The 19,480-nt window shown below is 37.4% G+C and overlaps 1 protein-coding gene across 1 annotated transcript in view; it reads left to right on the plus strand.

Annotated features, from left to right (window-relative positions):
• Window positions 1-16,102, plus strand: part of LOC150088989 (potassium channel subfamily K member 18-like) — a 69,773-nt gene extending 53,671 nt beyond the window's left edge. The window contains exon 3 of the mRNA XM_090370988.1: window positions 14,725-16,102. Coding sequence (XP_090227114.1) covers window positions 14,725-15,830 — 1,106 coding nt within the window. The 3' untranslated portion in view covers window positions 15,831-16,102. The remainder of the gene's footprint in view (window positions 1-14,724) is intronic.
• The last annotated feature ends 3,378 nt before the right edge of the window (window positions 16,103-19,480 follow it).

Raw genomic sequence — 19,480 nt, forward strand, 5'->3', positions numbered from 1 at the left:
TACACTTTACTTTACCCACAGCACTCAAACTTATCCTTTAAGCAACATCTTCTCTACCGGAAGGAGAAACTCAGAAAATACACGGTCATGATTGCAAGAATCACTAGAAAAGACTTGGGGGCTAAAACAAAGAACTCGGCACTGTACTACAAAGCGATTTTTATCCAGGCAATAACCTACGCCTCACCTGTATGGTTTACCAAGGCAGTTACAGCTGTTAACAAAAGAATTCTTGCCCCGACACCATCCAGAGAAATAATCTACTAATTATAACTCGTGCCTGTTATACGGTGAGCACTCATGCCTTACAGACCCTGGCAGGCATGCTTCCCCTTGATCTAGAGGTGGTACGTTGTGAGCTAATGTACATACTCTCTGGAGGAATCCAAACGACCTTCATAGGGTACGCAACAGATCCGGCGAATAATCGAAAACAGGAAAAAACGCGGCTGGTGCAGGCATGGCAAGAGAGATGGTCAAACTCCTGTAAAGGAGAAATCAAAACAAAATTCATACCTCAAGTCAGCAGAGTGTACCCCAGAACCCCACATTGGTTCTTCCCAGGATTACTCACTACATACCTACTGACAGGTCATGGTGCCATAAATGCCAAGCTAAATAATACTGGAATTGTAGACGACCCAAATTGTAGATGCAGAGAGTTAGAGACTTGGCAACACATAATGTATGAATGTGAATGTTATGAGGATCTCAGAAGCATCCTGATAACCAAGATTACACACCTTCCTCGTAATCGGGAACACCTTTTACTGGACAGGGAAGAAGAATACAGAGTTCAGTAAGTTTGCGCAGGATCTTTTCGCAAGGAGGAGGACATTGATTGCGCTGCACAACAACGCAGGAGATTAACAAAGTAGACCATAGACCCGCACCAAATGAGCAAGAAAAGAGCAGCAGGGAACCTAAGTAAGGGAATGGTGCCCCTATCAACAACTCCTTACTGACTGAACACCCAGAAATGCCACCTAAACTTAACGCTTCTAAATAGAAAAGGCAATGAACAAAGAGGAGGATGCCTATGGCGACACGACACTGATGATGGATAAGTCCCAACTCAGCCTCATGTCTGATGGATCAGCACTGACTACCTGCAATGCCCCAAGTAGCAGTACAAGATTCCATACCAAAACCGAAACTAGCAAATGGAAAAACTGGAAATACAACTGAAGTATAACAAATGCCAACTAATGGAACGATCTTCTAGTCCCCCAGTCGGGGTGTTAGGAAGAACCACATCCCAAATCCGACCTTCTGCCATTTAGCGCTCTAAACCGGGTGCCCTAACCTGGTTTCTTCAAATCCCCATCCCCTGACATGGGGGAGTGTGCGGTTCCCGTCTCCTCCCCTCCCTGAGAGGGGGGAGGGTTTTTCTGTACTCCCTCTTCGCCTCCCCATATTTTCACTCTGGTGGGGCATAGGCACACCCCCACTGAAAATGGGGGTTACCTTCCTATCCGACTCCTCTTCTTCCTATTTCACCCCCCAGTCTTCACCCTCTCCTCCCAACACTTTCTCTTGTACAGCGACTACCCCATATGTCCAAATTTAAATCACATCAAATTGTGCCCAACCTATTAGGCTCTGTAGAAACCGTTCTTTCAGTGTAAAACCCCACTCAGCGCTTTCTAAATGCAGTTTTACCGAAATCAACCGCGATCGTTCCAACCTTTATTTTAGGTCCTAGCCACTAAATCTCAGGAAAGTAAGTGGCAGGACCTTAAAGAGTATAATTAGTCTCTTGGTACACCTGGCCGGCCTCCCCGTCGCTAGGTATGGAAACGCCGGGTTCCACTAGGGGCCTGGCGGCCAACAGGCCGGATGAACAATGGGCACAACAAACTACATACCACATTACCCATACATTAAACTTTTAAACCTCTGGCATAGACAGGGTACTATCACTTGATACATAGAACATACACGGAGATGGGAGAAATCCCCAGAGCTGTCTGACCCTCAACATACCTATACCCACAGCACTGTCCACAATGAGATGTTATTCCGGAAATGGCGTATTCCTGATACACTCTTGATACTGTCGAACGGGGATAGTGCAATTTCTGTATCACTTGCGCGATAGAGGGACCCATGCGTCGGGCATCCACTATCATTCTTCTTTCAAAGTCTGTTAACTCACGACGTTTATCCATACTGACATCGGATTACCATCTACGTGAATGCAGTTTACCTATATACCTGCCAAGAGGTGTGTTTGTCCACTAGCGAGATGGGTGACAGCGTCACGTTGCCCAGGAACCAGGTATCCCCTGAATTCTGTTCTTTCAGTATATATCAATAATAAACAAACAACATTAATTCACAGTTAATAACTTTTGAAGTAGGATGTAAGATATATAGAAAGCGAAAAACTGCTTCGGGCACTATTTTGATTTACTAAAAATTAAAATATTATTTAAATACGAGTATATGGTTGAATTAAATACAGTTTGCAATTAAATTGTAAATATTACCAGAGAATATTCATTTTTTCACGTTAAATTACTTTCATAGCAGCGACCTCTATTAGCAGTGAGGAGTAACAGCAAATAGCAGACGACAGTCGGACTGGCTGCTGCTTACAAACGTTTCGAGGGTTAAGCGAGGACAGATTAAACTACGATGTTTGTAAGCTTCGTTGTGAGGGGTGTTTTGGGTCAGTGACGTGGAGTTGTTTCGGAGACTTGCCGTAGATGTACGAACAGATGGCGGCTTGTCGGAAACTTATTTCTCACCTGCCATAAAAGAAGGACGTTTGGAAATGTTTTTGTGTGGCTAATGCAATAGGAATAATGGAATTTGTTTTGAATTTATGGCCGTTGGTTTCTTGCTGTTACTACCTGAAAATGAAATATTAATTCAGGTAAGTTTTAAAATCTTTGGGAATTATTCGATGCAAGTTTGACGTTAATTAACTTTATATAACGAGTGTATGCATTCTCAAATTAATGCTCGAAAATATGATAAATTAAAATATTAAATAATACAATTGGAAGTATTACGACAGCTAGTGGTAGAAGTATTTAAAATTAAAAATGAATATTACTGTAATTTAACGTATAATGAGCTAATTATGTAAAGTTTGTGTTTTATGTAATATTTTAATGATCGAATCGTTAGGCCTGGTTACAGTTATTGGACTTATATAATGAATCTACGCATTCTATCAAATTATTAATCTAGAATTCATAAATCAAAATATTAAATAATAGGGTTGGAAGTATTGCGAAAGCTAGTGGTAGAAGTATTTAAAATTAAAAAGAAATCTTAATGTAATTTAATACAGTTCCCTAATTATGTAAATTGTGTGTTTATGTAATATTTTAATGATCGAATCGTTAGTCCTGGTTACAGTTATTGGACTTATATAATGATCAAATTATTAATCGCGAATATCATAAATGAAAACAATAGGGTTGGAAGTATTGCGAAAGTTAGTGGTAGAAGTATTTAAAATAAAAAAAAGAATATTAATGTAATTTAATACAGTGCGCTAATTATGTAAAGTTTGTGTTTATGTAATATTCTAACGATCGAATAGTTAGGCCTAGTGACAGTACTGTTATGTTTACACTGTTGTATCGAGATATTCGTATAAATTAGAAATGATTTAAATTTCGTGTTTTATGGTTTAATAAAATTTCTTTATCGTATATATGAAAATATTTCCTTATATATATATCCTGCTGTGCATGGAAACTGTGTTTTTCCTCGGTAATTCGCGCTAGAATGGGTTTTACTCCAGGTATATGTTGGTATGTAAATGCCCTATTTATGTCTGCATGTAAATAACGGGAAGCGGAAGTACTATCACAGTTTGTGCTTTTTCTTTTTAATTTCTTGTTACTTAAGCATGTATTGAATTTTTGTTTTAATTTTATTATATCATTTAATAAAAATTTAAGAATATTTTTATTTAAGAATTTTTGCATAGTACAGTTTACTTTGTGTTATTATTGATAATACATTCCAGGTATTTGGAACATAGTTTTAGTTTGGGTCGGACTATAAATATATGCGTTCAGGTGCCCTGACTAAGGACCCAAGCACTTTGTCCGCATTATTTATTTATTTATTTATTATTTATTTTTTATTTGGATTTTAGATTGGCCTGCAAGCCTAAAGTGTTAATCTAAGGGACTGTTCAAAAATTTTTAAATATTAAATTATATCAGATTCACATACATATTTATTATTGCTTTCAAACAAGGAGACCAAGTAGTGGTTTTAAGATCACATCTGAGCTCCGCTTTAATTGTAATTCCATTAATTAATATCTTAATTTATTCAGCGTTCTTGGAGAAATAATAAATTGATTAAAATGTCACTACCCTGCGCCATGTTTTGTATTTTTGACTACCAGTGACAAATCATCAGCAATTACTTCACATTCTAACGTTATCTGGCAGAAACATCTTTTGTGTCCTATATGATGGAATGCCACTACATTTTGCAAGAAATTATGTGATAAAATTCTCTCAAAGATTGATTGGTTTGCTCGAAATAGAGCTGGTTTCATTGAACTTGTATAAACTGTAGTCAGGCCATCGGACTAACAAACTTTCATGGATGGGGGGGAGAGAAGGAACCCCAGTCACAACGTTTCTTCTAATATGTTGATTTTTACCAAAGGTAGTGTTTATCTATTAATGTTATCGCTTTACCAGTGAAAATAAAAGTGATAAATAAATAATAAATATTGATTCTCCCCCTTCTCCCATTAAATACTTTATTAAATGAATTCGCATTCCAGCGTGTTAAAAGTAGTGTGCGATTACTTTTCTAATAATAAATGTTTGTTTGATTATGTTTATGTGACTGAGTTAGTCGGTCTCGAGCGAGGGAAGCATGTTTTTTCTCCCGGAAACTTGGGGTTTTCATCCAGCAAACAGAAAATCGACCTCAGAACACACGCAATTTACAGACACGGAGCAATATGGTCTTAGTCGCTGATGCTCCTAAAACCCCAACAAATTCCTTGGAAGTATTTCTTAATTTAAATAATGCATTTCTGATCTCGTACTTTTATGTCACGAAATTACTACTAACGTCCACAAAACGATTTCGTTCTGGAACATTTTGAAAACCATTGATTTTAAATCATTATATTATTGAAGTTACCCTACCGATATTGAAGCATACAGTTCTAGGAGCTTATTTATACGAGTTCTTGTGAGTTCTTATTTGTAAAGTTCTTAGACAAGGACCATCGTGGTAGCGCAGTTGGCAGAATTGCCGTCCTCCTCCACCGGGTGGAAAAGACCTGAGTTCGAGTCCCGTCGATGATAGGAGGAATTTTATGGGCCTTTTTCACAACGTAGTTGAATTAGTCAATCTCAGGCGAAGGTAGCATGGTTTTTTGTCCAGCAAATAGAAAATCGCCCCCAGAACACACGCAATATTCACATAGCAATATGGCCTTAGTCGCTGATGCTCCTAAAACTTTACTACAACTACATCCTTGACAAGGACAGATCCGGGAGAGATTTGGAAATCCTTAAGGTTATTTCGAATTCATGTTCTTGCGTATTATAATTCTTCATTCTCTATAAACAAAACAGTTTTTTGTATGCTGTTATCCCTCCTGCTCCCGACTAGAGTATCCTTATTTTCATATGCATGCTCTCCTCCTCCAAAAAAAAAAAAAAAAAAAGGGCTGGATATGTCCTTGTTCCAGGATATTAAAGCAATAAAAAATGAGTCCAAATTTGATAGTTGTGTTTTGCAATGCCTTCAGAGTAATCACCATTGAAAGTAGTTTCTGAAAGGCCGTATTGCTCCTTGGTGACGACTTTTTGTATGCTGCTACTGATTCAAAACGAGTTCTTTTCATTGTTTTATGTCTTTCAAAAAACGAAATAAGAAAAAAATTGTAAGTAGGCAAGACCCAATCACAGTGATTTTGTTTTGTTACTGAAACTTCTCTCAGAGCGCCATATTCTGCATGGTGGTGATGAAGAATCCTGTTGTATTGTCCATAAAACGTATTTTTTCAGACGTTCTAACGATTCCGGGTAAATTGATTGGTTTGTCCTGGAGACCTTGTGGGATTACCCACAAGGTTTTTGTTTCTCGAAAAATACAAATCAATATCGCTTTGACTTTCAATTTTGACGTAGTACATAGTTTATTTTAGCTTTTAGTTTCCATGTTGTTCATGCTGTAATTTACAGAACGAACTCTGCGATATCTCTCCTTTGTCTTTAAAATATCTGGACCATGCGCTTAATGAGCTTAATTGCGAAATATCAAATGGTGTTTGTGATAACAATCCTTGTAGCTATCTTATCTCGGGAAATTGCATTTTTCCATGTTTATTCGTTGTTCCTGGCCATTATCGCTGTCTTGTCCTTCCTCTTGAAGGCTTTGGACCTTGGAATACCTGTTCTAGATCATATCTTGTTTATTTTATTATTATTTTTTTTTATCTATTTCTCTTCTCCGATATCTCCATGATGTTTTTGCACTGTGCTTTGCATTAGACGAGGTGTGGCAATAAAGTTCATGGATTGGTGCAATTAAAAGAACACGAAGTGAAGAAGCTCAAAAATGCTTTTATTTTTATTCAAATAATCACCACCTGATTGAATGCACTTCTTACACCGTTCTAAACGTTTCTGAAAAGAGTTAGTGAAGTTTTCCAAAGAGATGATATTTAGTTCGGCGGTTACGTTTTTCTTTGTCCTCAACATCTTGAAATCTCTTTCCTTTGAGGGCAGTTTCCATCTTGAGAAAGAGGAAGACGTCTGCCTGGTGCTAGATCGGGGAGTAGTGTAGTTGGTTGATCTGTACAATACCATGTTTCATCAAAAATGTCTTCACAATAAATGAGGAATGGACAAGGGCTTTGTCGTGCAACAAGAACCGGCTGCCTTTCTCTCGAAATGACGATCTCATCCAGGAAACGCGCTTCACTACTGTTTGAAGCACATATACGTAGAAAACAGCATTGACTGTCTCCTCTTCAGGTAAAAATTTCTTGTGAAGCACATCCTGTTTGTCGCATAATCAGCATCGTCTTGATCCTGGACTTATGTAAACGAAACTTTTTTTTTTTTTGGGCCTTGGCGATGATTTTGAAGTCCACTGCATGCTCTGACACTTCGTTGATATTCGTTCGCTGCTCCATTGCAAAATTGTGACACGGAACGTTAACTCTTTTAACGAAACTGGTTGTTTCTTGCAACCTGTCAACTTAATGGACAATCTCTGCCACCATCTGTTGGAGGAAGTTTGAACTACAACATACCACTTCCGTTTATTTTGAAACTCATCGAGCATAACCGCAACAGTTCGGGAACTTTATTGCCACGCCTCGCACTATTTCTTAATTATTCTAATTCCCCCACCCCCCCTCTTTGATAATTTGATATTTTTGCAATCTTTCGAAGAAATGTCATCACTATTGCCCCAGTTTTATATCGGATGCTTTTTGTTGTTGTTGTTGTCGTCGTCGTCCCAGTAGGCCTTAGTGGGGTTTATTTTATTAATTCAAGAAACATTTCGTTATTGTCATTAAATTGCAAATACAGTGTTTCTCAACTAGTGAGTCTCCTCCATTGTTTAGCCTACTTTCGAAACATTGAAAGTGGGATTTTGAAATCATCACGTCTGTCTAGTGATGTATTTTGATATTCTGTGGCCTTAAGCTTCATCTCAAGTTGGATACCCCTACCTGTCCCTCTGCTGGCATTTATGTTGCACGATAATTTAGCTTATGCTCAGATTTCGGATGGTGATGTAAAATTGTTCTCGTGCCGATGGCAATGGAACCGAATTTCTTGTCATTAAACGTTTGATGACCTTGACATCAAATCTCTTACCATCTTAGACATTCGTTTTTATTATAATAATCTTTCAATTATATTTTATTAACATTCTTACTAAATGTTAATTTTGTTAGATTATTGTGCTTTAACTTACCATTTCTGTAAATTGTGTATTGCATGGTAAGTTTTAGATTTGCTGGATGAAAAATCCTCTAGCAGAAATTTCAAACTGTTAGGAAGAACGGCATGAGCAACATTCACAGACGTATTATCAGATTAAAGGTAATTTTGTTATGACCATTAAAGAAATTATGTACGTAATTTTGGAACAACTCTGCACTAATAAAAAAAAAGTATAAAATACAGGTAATCCATGTCACATAAGCTCTTAATACGAAAGCAGGAAGCTTGCTCAGAAATGAATTAATAGAAGCCGGATGAGAACATCCACAAGGATGAACAGCAGTAAAGCCCACAGCAGCGAACAACACCAGCTGGAAATTGTTACGGTGCCTGGTCCTCACAATGATAAAATTGTCTACTTTGGATTGCATCGTTGATTTGCTTGACATAATGGAGATAATCTCATCTCAGTATGCAATACAAGCAATCTGTTGTTTTCGAGTATGTCTTGTATGTGGACCACTGAATGCAAATGAGTTTTGGTTTTTGGCTATGCTGGTGGTATTAGAGTATCGAGATGTGACCATATTCTGGATTTCCAGATCTGTTTTTTTCTTTCCCCGTAATCTCAATGCAAACGGAATGGTTTTCTAATATTCTGGCAAGGGGTGTAATATTATACAGAGTGAATCAAGATTCACGTAACCCAAAATGACGTTTGTGAGGAATCCATTATGACGTATTCTAAAAATTTATGGCTCTCCAAACTTCGTCAGTTTATTATAATTTGTAAAGCTATTTGAAAGGCTAAGTGTATAAAAAATAATCCCTACACACATTGGAGGAACTGGAATCCAACACAGAATAAAACTGAGAACACAGATGTTCAAATATCACAAAAGATGTCGTCAAATATGAGGATAAGAGTTTGCGCATTATTCAAGAAGGAGGCGGACAATTTCAGCATCTATTACAATTTTTATCAACCGTGTAAAGGACTCTTTAAGGTACGGGGTACTCAGGTCTTTTCCACCCGGTGTAGGGAAGGATGGCGAACATACCAGCTGTGCTACTCACGAGGTCCTTTGTCCCATTCAAAGGAATTAAGGAAAAATTCAAACCTAAAAATCTTTTGTTTACTTTACAGTCTTTTATGCTTTCAACATTAGAATACAGTGTTTGTGTTCGCATGTCCAACCCATTATTAACCTATTGAAACCAAGGTCATTAAGCACAAAGCAAAGTCATTAAAAGAAGCAGTCATCATTGTCATTATTACACAAGGGTTTAAGTTTACATTTACAGCCATCCATCATCGAATTTAATTCAGTAATCCAACTGCACATTCGCTTCTATAAACAAGACCTCACAAGTCCAGCTTCGGAAAGGACCATGTAGGTCATACGAAAATACTTCTACCTTCCGATTTATTAACTTAATCGTGGCGTTTTACAAAGTAGAAATAACAAAATTGGCTTCAACCGGTTATAATCATGTGTTTTCTGATGTTTCAACCCAATTCTTTCCTCCATGAAAAACAAATGCAAACCACTTTACGACTAGCCTTTAATAGCGGTTTATTAAAAAGAGCTATTGAAATTTGCGTTGTTTGCATTCTCCCGGTAAAATTTTACTTTTATTTGTGTTTTCCCAAACCTCATTTTTATTCCTTCTTACGTTTCTGTTGCGCCATCTACTCATGTCATTATACAGTTGGCCAAAGCGTGTCCTCCTTCCCAGCGCTCACTAATGAAAACCGATGGGGAACCCATCATTTGGCCCCATGTAGTCAACAACCACAGGGTAAAAGGAAAATTTTGGATGTAAACACAGCTATTTGCGAGACTTGTCTGATTTTCTATTGTGTCGTACTTCCCAGTGCTTGTAACGATATGCAAACTTCCTCCAGGAAAATGGAGAGCTGGTCTGTTTTCATATTGGAAGATCACAATGCTAATATTTAATAGTGAGTTAAAATTGTTTTTATTGGAGAGTCATTGCCAATTATTCTTATCTCTTCTTTCGTGCGCAACCGAGTTAAATCCTGGCAGTCTACATGATAAACAACGCCCATCTTTTACTGGCAAGGTCAGTACCAGACAGGTGATAGATATGTGTGATGATATCAAGGTCGTCAAGCAGCCGCTTTGTATTTTAATAACATCCAATTTTTCTTTCCTTGTTTGTGACTGAAAAGGGTTGTAGGTGTCTTGGGAAAAACACCTGCTACTGTTTTAAGTATTCATTAATGTAAGGATTTTGCCTGCGACGCATCGGACAGCAGTAGCCAAATCTGAAACGGTAGAAAGACTTTGAGCTGAATTGCATCTCTTTGTTGGAATTTCGTGCAATCAACTGGTAAGGATGACCTTTTTTTTTTTCGTGATATTTCTTGGTTAAGTATGTTTGATATCTTAGTTCGTTGATTGTTTTAGGCTCACTGAATACTTTGATCATAATGATTGTTCATATGGTCTTTACTGGGTATTATCTCTCTCAAAACATGGAATAACTCACGAGACAGCTGGGGGGCTGGAGTCCCTAATCCCTCTGCCTGAGATCGGATATTTTCAACTTCTAGTGCGGATGAGTTTAAGCATTTCTGCAGTTTTACATGGAATTTTGAGAGGTCTAGAAGTTAAATCCAGGCCTCTCCAAATGTCATGGACCGCTGAAATCTAGGAACTGGTAGCGTTTTACTTTAGAGATGTATGTAGTAATTAATGGAATGTACCATTTAATATGAATGTCAGAATTTTAATTACAAAAACTTTTGATTTCATGTTAATGAAGACCAATACTGTGAAGAAGGTCACAGTATTGGTCTGGACATTTTGGACTGAATAAATACGATACATACTAGCTGACAAACATCTTGATAACCCAGAAAAATAGCACTATGTAATTCGTTTTGATGATGCTTTGAATAATTTAATTTGAAGTTAAAAAAGAACTTGGTTAACTATTTATCTTTTCGAAAAATATTGTTGATGATAACTTGATTAAAGAATTGTTGTTGTTTTATCTAGTGCTACATCCCTGGAAGTTAAATTCCCTGGAGAGCATTAATTTTGAATCCAAACATAGACTCGAACGCCCTCTAGATGAATTAGAAGGTCCCTAATCAAATGATTTTCTGAATAAGTGCCTACTATAGCAATCCGGTGCACGGAGAATCAAAATTTTGGTACACAATGGGACCTGCTAAGTTTGGATCTAAACTTAGTTGATCACCTTCCCATATGTACCTTCTGGTTTAAGTGGTTTCTTACTTCGTCCAGGGGAAGACTGAGACTATGTGTGAATTCAAAATTTTATCTTCTTAGGGGTACTGTAGTGCAACAAAATATCTATTCTGGAACGATGAAAAGAGTTCTTTTGGGGCGACTAGTACATATTGTTCAGGTTAAGTGGTCGAATGTAGGTTTGGAAAATTCTACTTACCAAGGTGCGCTGTTCTAACAAAGAATTTCAAAGAGAGTGTGTGATTGGTTGTGAAAAAGGCCCATAAAAAGTCACCACGGAACCGAACTCAGGCCTTTTCCACACGGTGTGGGGAGGACGGCGATCCAACCAACTGTGCCACGAGGGCAAATATTTGGGAGTGTAGTGCATTTCGTATCAGGTGTTAGACCTGATACGAAACATTGATGTTAGACTGCAATCTTACTATCCTTCTGTGGAATTATAAGGTTTTAATTATGCAAAGTAATGAACTATGTTTCTTAACAGAGATTTTTAGCCATTTGAATTGCATGTTTTCTTGAGGAAATTGCAAACTGAATAGTCTGTACGAATTGATAAAATCTGCGATGTTTTTTCAGTTACTGCTGCTATTTGGAGTTTGTGTATATGCAAATCTATTCCCACGTCCTTGAACACACAACAGGATGTTATTTTGTTACAGTTTATGCTCTGGTTCGTTTTTTAAGCCGCCAAGCTATTGAAGGTAAAACCAAAACTGGATGGGTGTATCAGGAAAGGGGGGGGGGTGATATTCTCATAAAAAATCTGCATATTAATAGCTTATTTTAATGCCAATCAGTTAACACTATAAGCCAGTTTTGTAATCACAAAACTATAAGCGTTTTGTGAAAACGAGAAGTGGAGTGTAAAACGCGCATGGGAGATAAAATCCTCTTGCAAAGTTATCGCCATATTAGATACTGTTTGTTGTTGATATTCACTCTAGACAATTACAATCTGTTGGTCAAGTTTTAATATGGAGATCGCTGAGACTATCTCCTGATCATACACAACTGTCTTAATGGATTGGGCAAGCTGTCCTATTAAAAACAGACAGGTGAGCCCATAACAGCACACCTCTGCCTTCAGAGATTTATAAAATGTGTGTATGTTACTGGCATTAAGAGAGCTTAAATCTGTTGATGTCCTGTTGAATATCGTTAATGACTCGCACTTGAATAAAAGGCTGCTTGAAAATTAATTAATGAAGCAGGGGTGAGCAGGTATGCGTAGTAAAATATAAAATACGGTCATTATGCGTTTTTCAGGAGAGTCACAGAAGCAAAACTGCAGGCGTAACTCTTCACATAACCCGAGGTCAGTTTCACTGCGTGACTATTCTCATGGTTTTTTGGACGAAGGAGAATCGTGTGAGTGAGCGAGCGAGAGAGAGCATCCAGGTAATTATTCATCCTTGGTATAAAAAGTGCTTCATCCTTGGTTGGATCTAAACAGGATGTGTGCACTACATCACCATCAAGGTCTTCCCTTCTTCATTCTTTGCGAGCGCTATATCAGTAGCAATCGTTCAACATGCAGTAGAGTGACTCTTGTTCATTATTTGGACACTTGACGTATTCGTATGTATTTTGTTATGATTGTAATTTACATCGTTTAGATATTTGACGTACTCCTGCGTATTTTATGATTGTAATTTACATCGTTTAGATGTATGACGTACTCCTGCGTATTTTGTTATGATTGTAATTTACATCTTTTGGATATTTTGACGTACTCGTGCGATTTTATGATTGTAATTTACATCGTTTGGATACTTGATGACGCTTGCGAATTTTGTTATAATTGTAAATACTCCAGAAACTATTTTCATTGTACGTAAAAGTAATTTTTAGATTAATTTTTACTGTTTGTTGCTATCTAAAGTTTTAATAGTCAACTTTAAAATCACCTAGTGCAAGTATGAAATTGAAATTTCGATATTCACTATTATTCATTGTAATATTAGTGGGGCATGCGCCCATATTCTGTGAAATAAGTCGTGCAATCAAATACTTGCCCTTTTAGTTCGTACATCTGACTATAAAACGTTGACCTATATTGTACAAGTGGCTGTCAGTTGGGGATGAATAAGCGTGACACATGCGGAAATATGCTGCCCAGTTATTAGTCCATATCTGTGTAAGTGTGGGCATTGTGCGCGAAGTTCACTTGGTGCGAAAGGGAAAGTTTTTAGATTAACATATACACTAATTGACGCTAATGGAATAAACACTCGATTTATTATATATATTTTTTTCTGATATAGTAATTTTATGTGATTTGTGACAGGTGGCGCTATTCGCTACAATCGTGCCAAGCGATTTTGTAATAAAGTTATGGGTAGTTTGGCAGAAAAAAGAAGTTTCCCCGAAAAAGGGATATAGAAGATAAAAAGAAGAAATATATAGAAGATAAAATAAAATTTGAGTTTGTTATAAAAAAGCTTAATTTCAGGTACCTCCTGATGTATGATATGAAATATAATTTCTAAAACTATATTAGAAATCGCTATAAATATATAACGACTAATGTGTATTCAATTTATGTTTAATTTCTTATTTCTAATCTAGCGAAATCAGTAATTTTGATTTTTTTTCTCTTCTTCGTCTTCTGCGAACTTTATTTTTATCAGTAATTTTTTTATTTGTATTTTTTTTACAATTTTAACATATAAATAAAATAATTCTGCTTTTTTATTTATATTTTTCGAATAACATCTAAAAACGGTCTTGCACATGAATAATGACTTTGCCTTTACTTATAATAGAACCAATAATAAATTATCCTTAGAAAGCATACATTTTAACCAAACGATATATATAAAAAAGTCTATAAATATCAGTGCCAAACGATATATAAAAAAACCTCTATAAACATCAGTGCCAAACGATATATAAAAAAACGTCTATAAACATCGGTACCAAACGATATATAAAAAAAACTTTTATAAATATTAGGTTTTGTCAACATTGAATCGAACATGTTATATTTAACTTGAAAGTAAAATCATCTAGAATCATCCTTCTAGCATGTTTGGTTTTGTTTATTTAATGATGAAAGAGAAAACATGGGTAGATGGCTAGGCACCGACGGATTTTAATATATAGACGTTTAGTTTCATGCTTTGCTGAGTGTAATGAATGTTACGTTGGATCTTTTGTTCAATCACTGCAATCAAAAACGAAGATGGTAGTTACAGCTTTCATTGTAAGTGGAGTGAAGAATCGGATCGTTATCAATGTTTTATGGACTTAAAACTTTTGATACAACCAAACTTCGTTTTTCATTTCAGAAGAGATATTATAAATCAATTTAATAATTCAAACATGAGGAAGTTTTCAATATATTTCCAATATATCGCTCCTGAGCTACGTAGAACGTTCAATCATTGAATACGTCTTCTCCGAAAGGTTATGCCAGAAGCTTAAAAGATAATAGATGGGATCTTTTTAATCAAATGATAAACATTTCACTGAATAAAATCTTGATAAGTTTAATGTTGTTTATCTAATTAATATATAAAATAAATGTGCATGGATAAATAACTTTAGTAATTTCTTCCCTCCAGGTTACGGAAACATCGCCCCTAAGACTCCCTGGGGCAAAGTGGTGACAATCCTGTATGCCATCATCGGCATTCCTCTGTTGCTTCTTTGTCTGTCCAACATCGGGGACGCCATGGCCCATTCATTCAAGTTCCTTTACTGGAAAGTGTGCTGCTACTTATGCGTCAAACCCAAGACACGACGGAAAGAACGGGTACGCTACGGCCATCATCGATATCCCACCAACATACCACCTTCTAGCATACCGGACTATGGTGCAGTTCAACAGGAATCTCCTCCCGCAGACAGCACGAGTCGGAGCAGTTACTACACAGCCCCATTATCTGCGGAAGAATTTAGTTCTGGCGAGCTCACTCCTCCTCCTATTCCTCCTCCACCCCCTCGTCCACTAGTTGCTGGATCTCCCGCATCAGCGCGGTCCATTCGTCTGAGTCCAAGTCGCTTGGCTCCCGTCCACTCTCCTCGGAGATCGGTCAAGTGCCACGATCGTGTCGACATAACTCTTGTGCCTATTATTTCAAACAAATATGTTTTGCAGAATGCAGAAGACCTTACCATGGACTTACCTCCGCCCACTGTTGGTCGAGCAGAGCCGGGACACGTGTACAGTATTTCAGCGAGAGATGTTCATTGTTCTCGGTTGCCTCCCCCTCCTCTTCCCCTACACACTGGAAAACCTGGAGAGAGGGACCCTTGGAATTTTCGCTTGGAAGAGACAGACATCACTCTTGTAGATGAAGATTCCGGATCTCAGAGTACTGATACGGAAGAGGAAGTGAGCGTGCCCATGTGGTTGTGTTTGATGTTAGTGGTCAGTTATATCTGTGGTGGAGCAGTTCTTTTTACCTTCTGGGAAAAATGGAATTTTCTGGACAGCTCTTATTTCTGCTTTGTTACTCTCACGACAATTGGTTTTGGAGACTTGGTGCCTGGAACAGCCGTCCTTTCCGACGATGCCCAGTTGACTCTGGGACTTTGTTCATTATATCTGTTGTTTGGCATGGCTCTACTTGCCATGTCGTTCAATTTAGTTCAAGAAGAAGTGACCAAATCGGTGAAATGTGTTGGAAGAAGGATTGGAATTATTTCAGACGATGATGATAATTGACCCTCCCAGTCTGGAACACATTTTCATTAGGAAAATCATGCATATTTTTGATGTTGCTTTGTAAATAGACTCATCCATGCTTTCATCAGTGATAAACCGGTATAATTCCCAAGAGAAAGAATGATTTCTGACTGGATTATTTTTTGAATTATTTTTTCAATGTATTTTTGAAGTTTGTAACTAACATTATTATTACGTTTAGGATCCTAGTGCCACATAATTGGATAGTCACAAGGCTAAAAGTTACGTTTCAGCCAATAGGGCCTTGTCCTTTGAAGCCAAGTAAAGCACGTTTTGTTGTTTATTGATAAATAAAAGAATTTCTTTGACATTCTTCGATTAATTAACTCTAAAGATACCGAATTGTAGAAGAGTTTCTTTCTCTTTTTAAAGTAAAACCTCGTTCTGTAAGTAGCAATGATTAGCAACTAAGTTTGCTGCTTAGTGCATTTATCTTATTGTGAGGACACTTCCCTACGAGTTACCTTGGTATTGCACTATTCTAAATAAAGAGCATAGTTCCAATAGATAACTATATTGCTATTTATTTAAAAAGTATGCAATTACCCATTAGTTTTGATCCTGTTTAAGGTCTCTCTTCTGACAAGTGGAATAGATTTTAAATAAATAGCAATATACAATTACTGGCCAAAATATTAAGAAACATTTTTTTTTTCAATATCTAGTAGGTCATCCACGTACACGAAATTATAGTCCGTGTACGTGGTGGCATGGATTCCACTAGTCAAACCCAAATTGTGTCTGAGGGAGTCTAGCAACGTATTTGAGCTAGATTGCCTCAGACAAATATTTGTAAGCCAAACAGGAACATGTCCTAGACATTCACAGATTGGACTGAGATCTGGAAAATTAGGCTGCTAGAATAGGTGTTGTCCGTGAATCATTCAGACACAATTTTTGAAAGATTGGTAGTTGTATTGCCGTCTTGAAAGAATCCATCGCAATCAGGGTCAAAATGGAGCTTGTCGGTTGAAGTTTTTCAGATACGACAGAGAGAGATATTTATTAGTCTTTTTTTTTCACAACGTGACTGAGTTAGTCGGTCTCAGGTGAGGACAGTGTGGTTTCTCTCTCCCAGAAACTCGGGTTTTTCGTCCAGAAATCAGATAATCGACCACAGAACCGCAATTTATAGACGGTATACATGGAGCAATATGGCCTTAGTCGCTGATGCTCCTACAACCATACAACAACCGAACCAGAAAAGCGAATACACAGTTATGAACAGTGACAGCTAACGCAACAGAACCAAATAAGATGGCACACCACGGTAACTGCGTCTAAAATCAAGTTTTAATATTTGGCTCAGGCTATTTGAAGTACTTCGTGGTTTTGGAAAATGACAGTCTCGAGATCCTTTTCTTCAGTTAGGAAAAAGACCAAAGAACTTAATGTAGACTGTAGTGATTCAGGCTTTACAACACTAATCTTTGAATTGGATTATAAATTGCTATGTTATAAATTGCTGTTCAAGGCAAAATTCTAAAATCATTGGAACTTCCTGGTTTATTGTCATTCAACAACGAGTTTTGCAACCGGTATTTTGAGAGTTTTTGGAGAATAATGGTGCATTGATTGCCCTCATCACTAATGTGCTCGCCCTTCTTTGAACCCTTTCGAGATGTTCTGTCTTCTTCAGAGTGCAATCTTCCAATTGCAGTCTAACGATGGTAAGACCGCATTTTGAAAACTATAAGCCCTTCTAATCCCCGTTCACCTGTTTATACTGCATGGCAAATATGTTAGATTGAGTCATAACTCCTAAGTTGTTTATCATCTTGACTCCCTAGCTTATATTGTATGTGATTTCAGGATTTCTATTCCCCAAATCCATAACTATATTGTCAGAAGCATTAAACTTTGGTTGCCATTTTACAGACCTTATAATCAGCCGCCGTAGCCGAGTGGTCATGCGCGCGGGTGCATAAATACACGTGCCTTGAGTGACCGGGGTTCAAGCCCGTGACTGCTAAACACGGTGCTGTTTCTTGTATTCTGTCTACCTTGTGAACTCCTCTGACCGTTTGGTCGTCCCGGAGTATAAACTGAAAAATTATTTATTTATATGCAACAGATGAAAGTCTTTTTGAAGCAGCATGGAATAGCTTGAAATGTTAACTACCTCACCATCAAATCAGCAGTAAACTTGGATAGTTTCTGTGGGATACCTTCAACAAAATCATTTATAAAAATCAGAAATAGAAGAGGAGATCTAACATCGAACTCCTGGTTTATCCTGAAGACTATTTTACAGAAATCTGGCACTTAAAAGTCCTCTAAGATTCGAGGAAGGAGGGTTGGTAGTTGTTGGCGCATCGGCTTCTGTGGCCATAATGCACCTCCCAAGGTTTTTGCAGTACTTTGATCCAAGCCCGAGGCGGGATTCGAACCCGCGACCTTTGGGTTGCCAGGCAGGCACTTTACCCACCTGGCTAGCCCGGTCGGCCTAAGATTCGAGTTTGCTTTCGACTAAATATCGATGAGAAGTAGCTGTTCGATTCATCTGCTGTTTCTGTTTGGCTTTCTATGGGTCTTTCACTACTACTAATTAAGGGACCTACTTGATTTACTCTCTTCTTTTTTGTATTCACATAAGGGGAACATAAATATATCCCCATGGTTAGCTCCCTTTGCTGCTGCTGCTTTCTCGAAATCAGTTTTCTCCTGTTTTACTCCATTCAGTGATTTTGTTACTTGTTCTCTTATAATACTCGTGCAAATCGTAATCACACGATGGTCTGTACCGTTGTTTCTTTCCATTGCTCAATTAAACTCTTAACTTCATCTGCTATTCATTTTGACATGTTACAATGGGGGTTCAAAGAAGGTTTACATTTACCAGGGAGTTGTGATAGAAAGATGATTTTTTTCTGTCACATTTTATTTTCAGTTTGTGTCTCTGAATAGCACTAAGTCTCAATAAGTCACACTACACTAGCATTAGTTAATTTGATTGAAACCTCAAATTAATTTGTTGACAATACTCCAGGCATTACTGTGTACAAAAATTAAGTTTTGTACTTTATTGGTTTAGACAATAATGCTTCCTCAATGATATTAGCAAAAATCCTTAAACCTCCTCTGTTTAAGTGAATACCATCTTTGCAAAATAAATTTCTTCAACCAGCCATTTTGGGAAAATTTTATCCCCATAAGTCTTGCAGAATTCCTCAAACCTGAAATTAATCTACAAGGCTTTCATCACTAAATCCTTCCTATCGTGCCTGAACAGAGTTGCAGACAAAAGAACATCCTATCTAGTTATACTTAAGTGATGCTGAATTTGGGGAGTACAATGTATACAGGGAGGGGTGGTGAGGGTAATGCTCTTAATTAAGAAGCATTTTAAATCTAAGGCAGGGCAACCAGTCGACGTGGGTGAACAGTGCAATGTTGAATCAGTTTGATGTGATATAAGCACTGGAAAACAACATTGAGAGTAGGAGTGTGTGATAAAATGCTTAATGACTCTGATGAGTACAACGAACAATTATACAGAGAAGGCCAGCAAATCAGAATGTCTCATAAATTTTCTCCCGGAATCTCGGTTTTTTTCCAGCAAAACAGAAAATCGACCACAGAACACAAATTTACAGATAGTGTACATATTGAGCAAAATTGACTGTCTC

The sequence above is a fragment of the Mastigoproctus giganteus genome, chromosome 3 (genome assembly GCF_048544385.1).
Source record: "Mastigoproctus giganteus isolate SK-2022 chromosome 3, ASM4854438v1, whole genome shotgun sequence".
In the NCBI taxonomy this organism is placed as follows: domain Eukaryota; kingdom Metazoa; phylum Arthropoda; class Arachnida; order Uropygi; family Thelyphonidae; genus Mastigoproctus; species Mastigoproctus giganteus.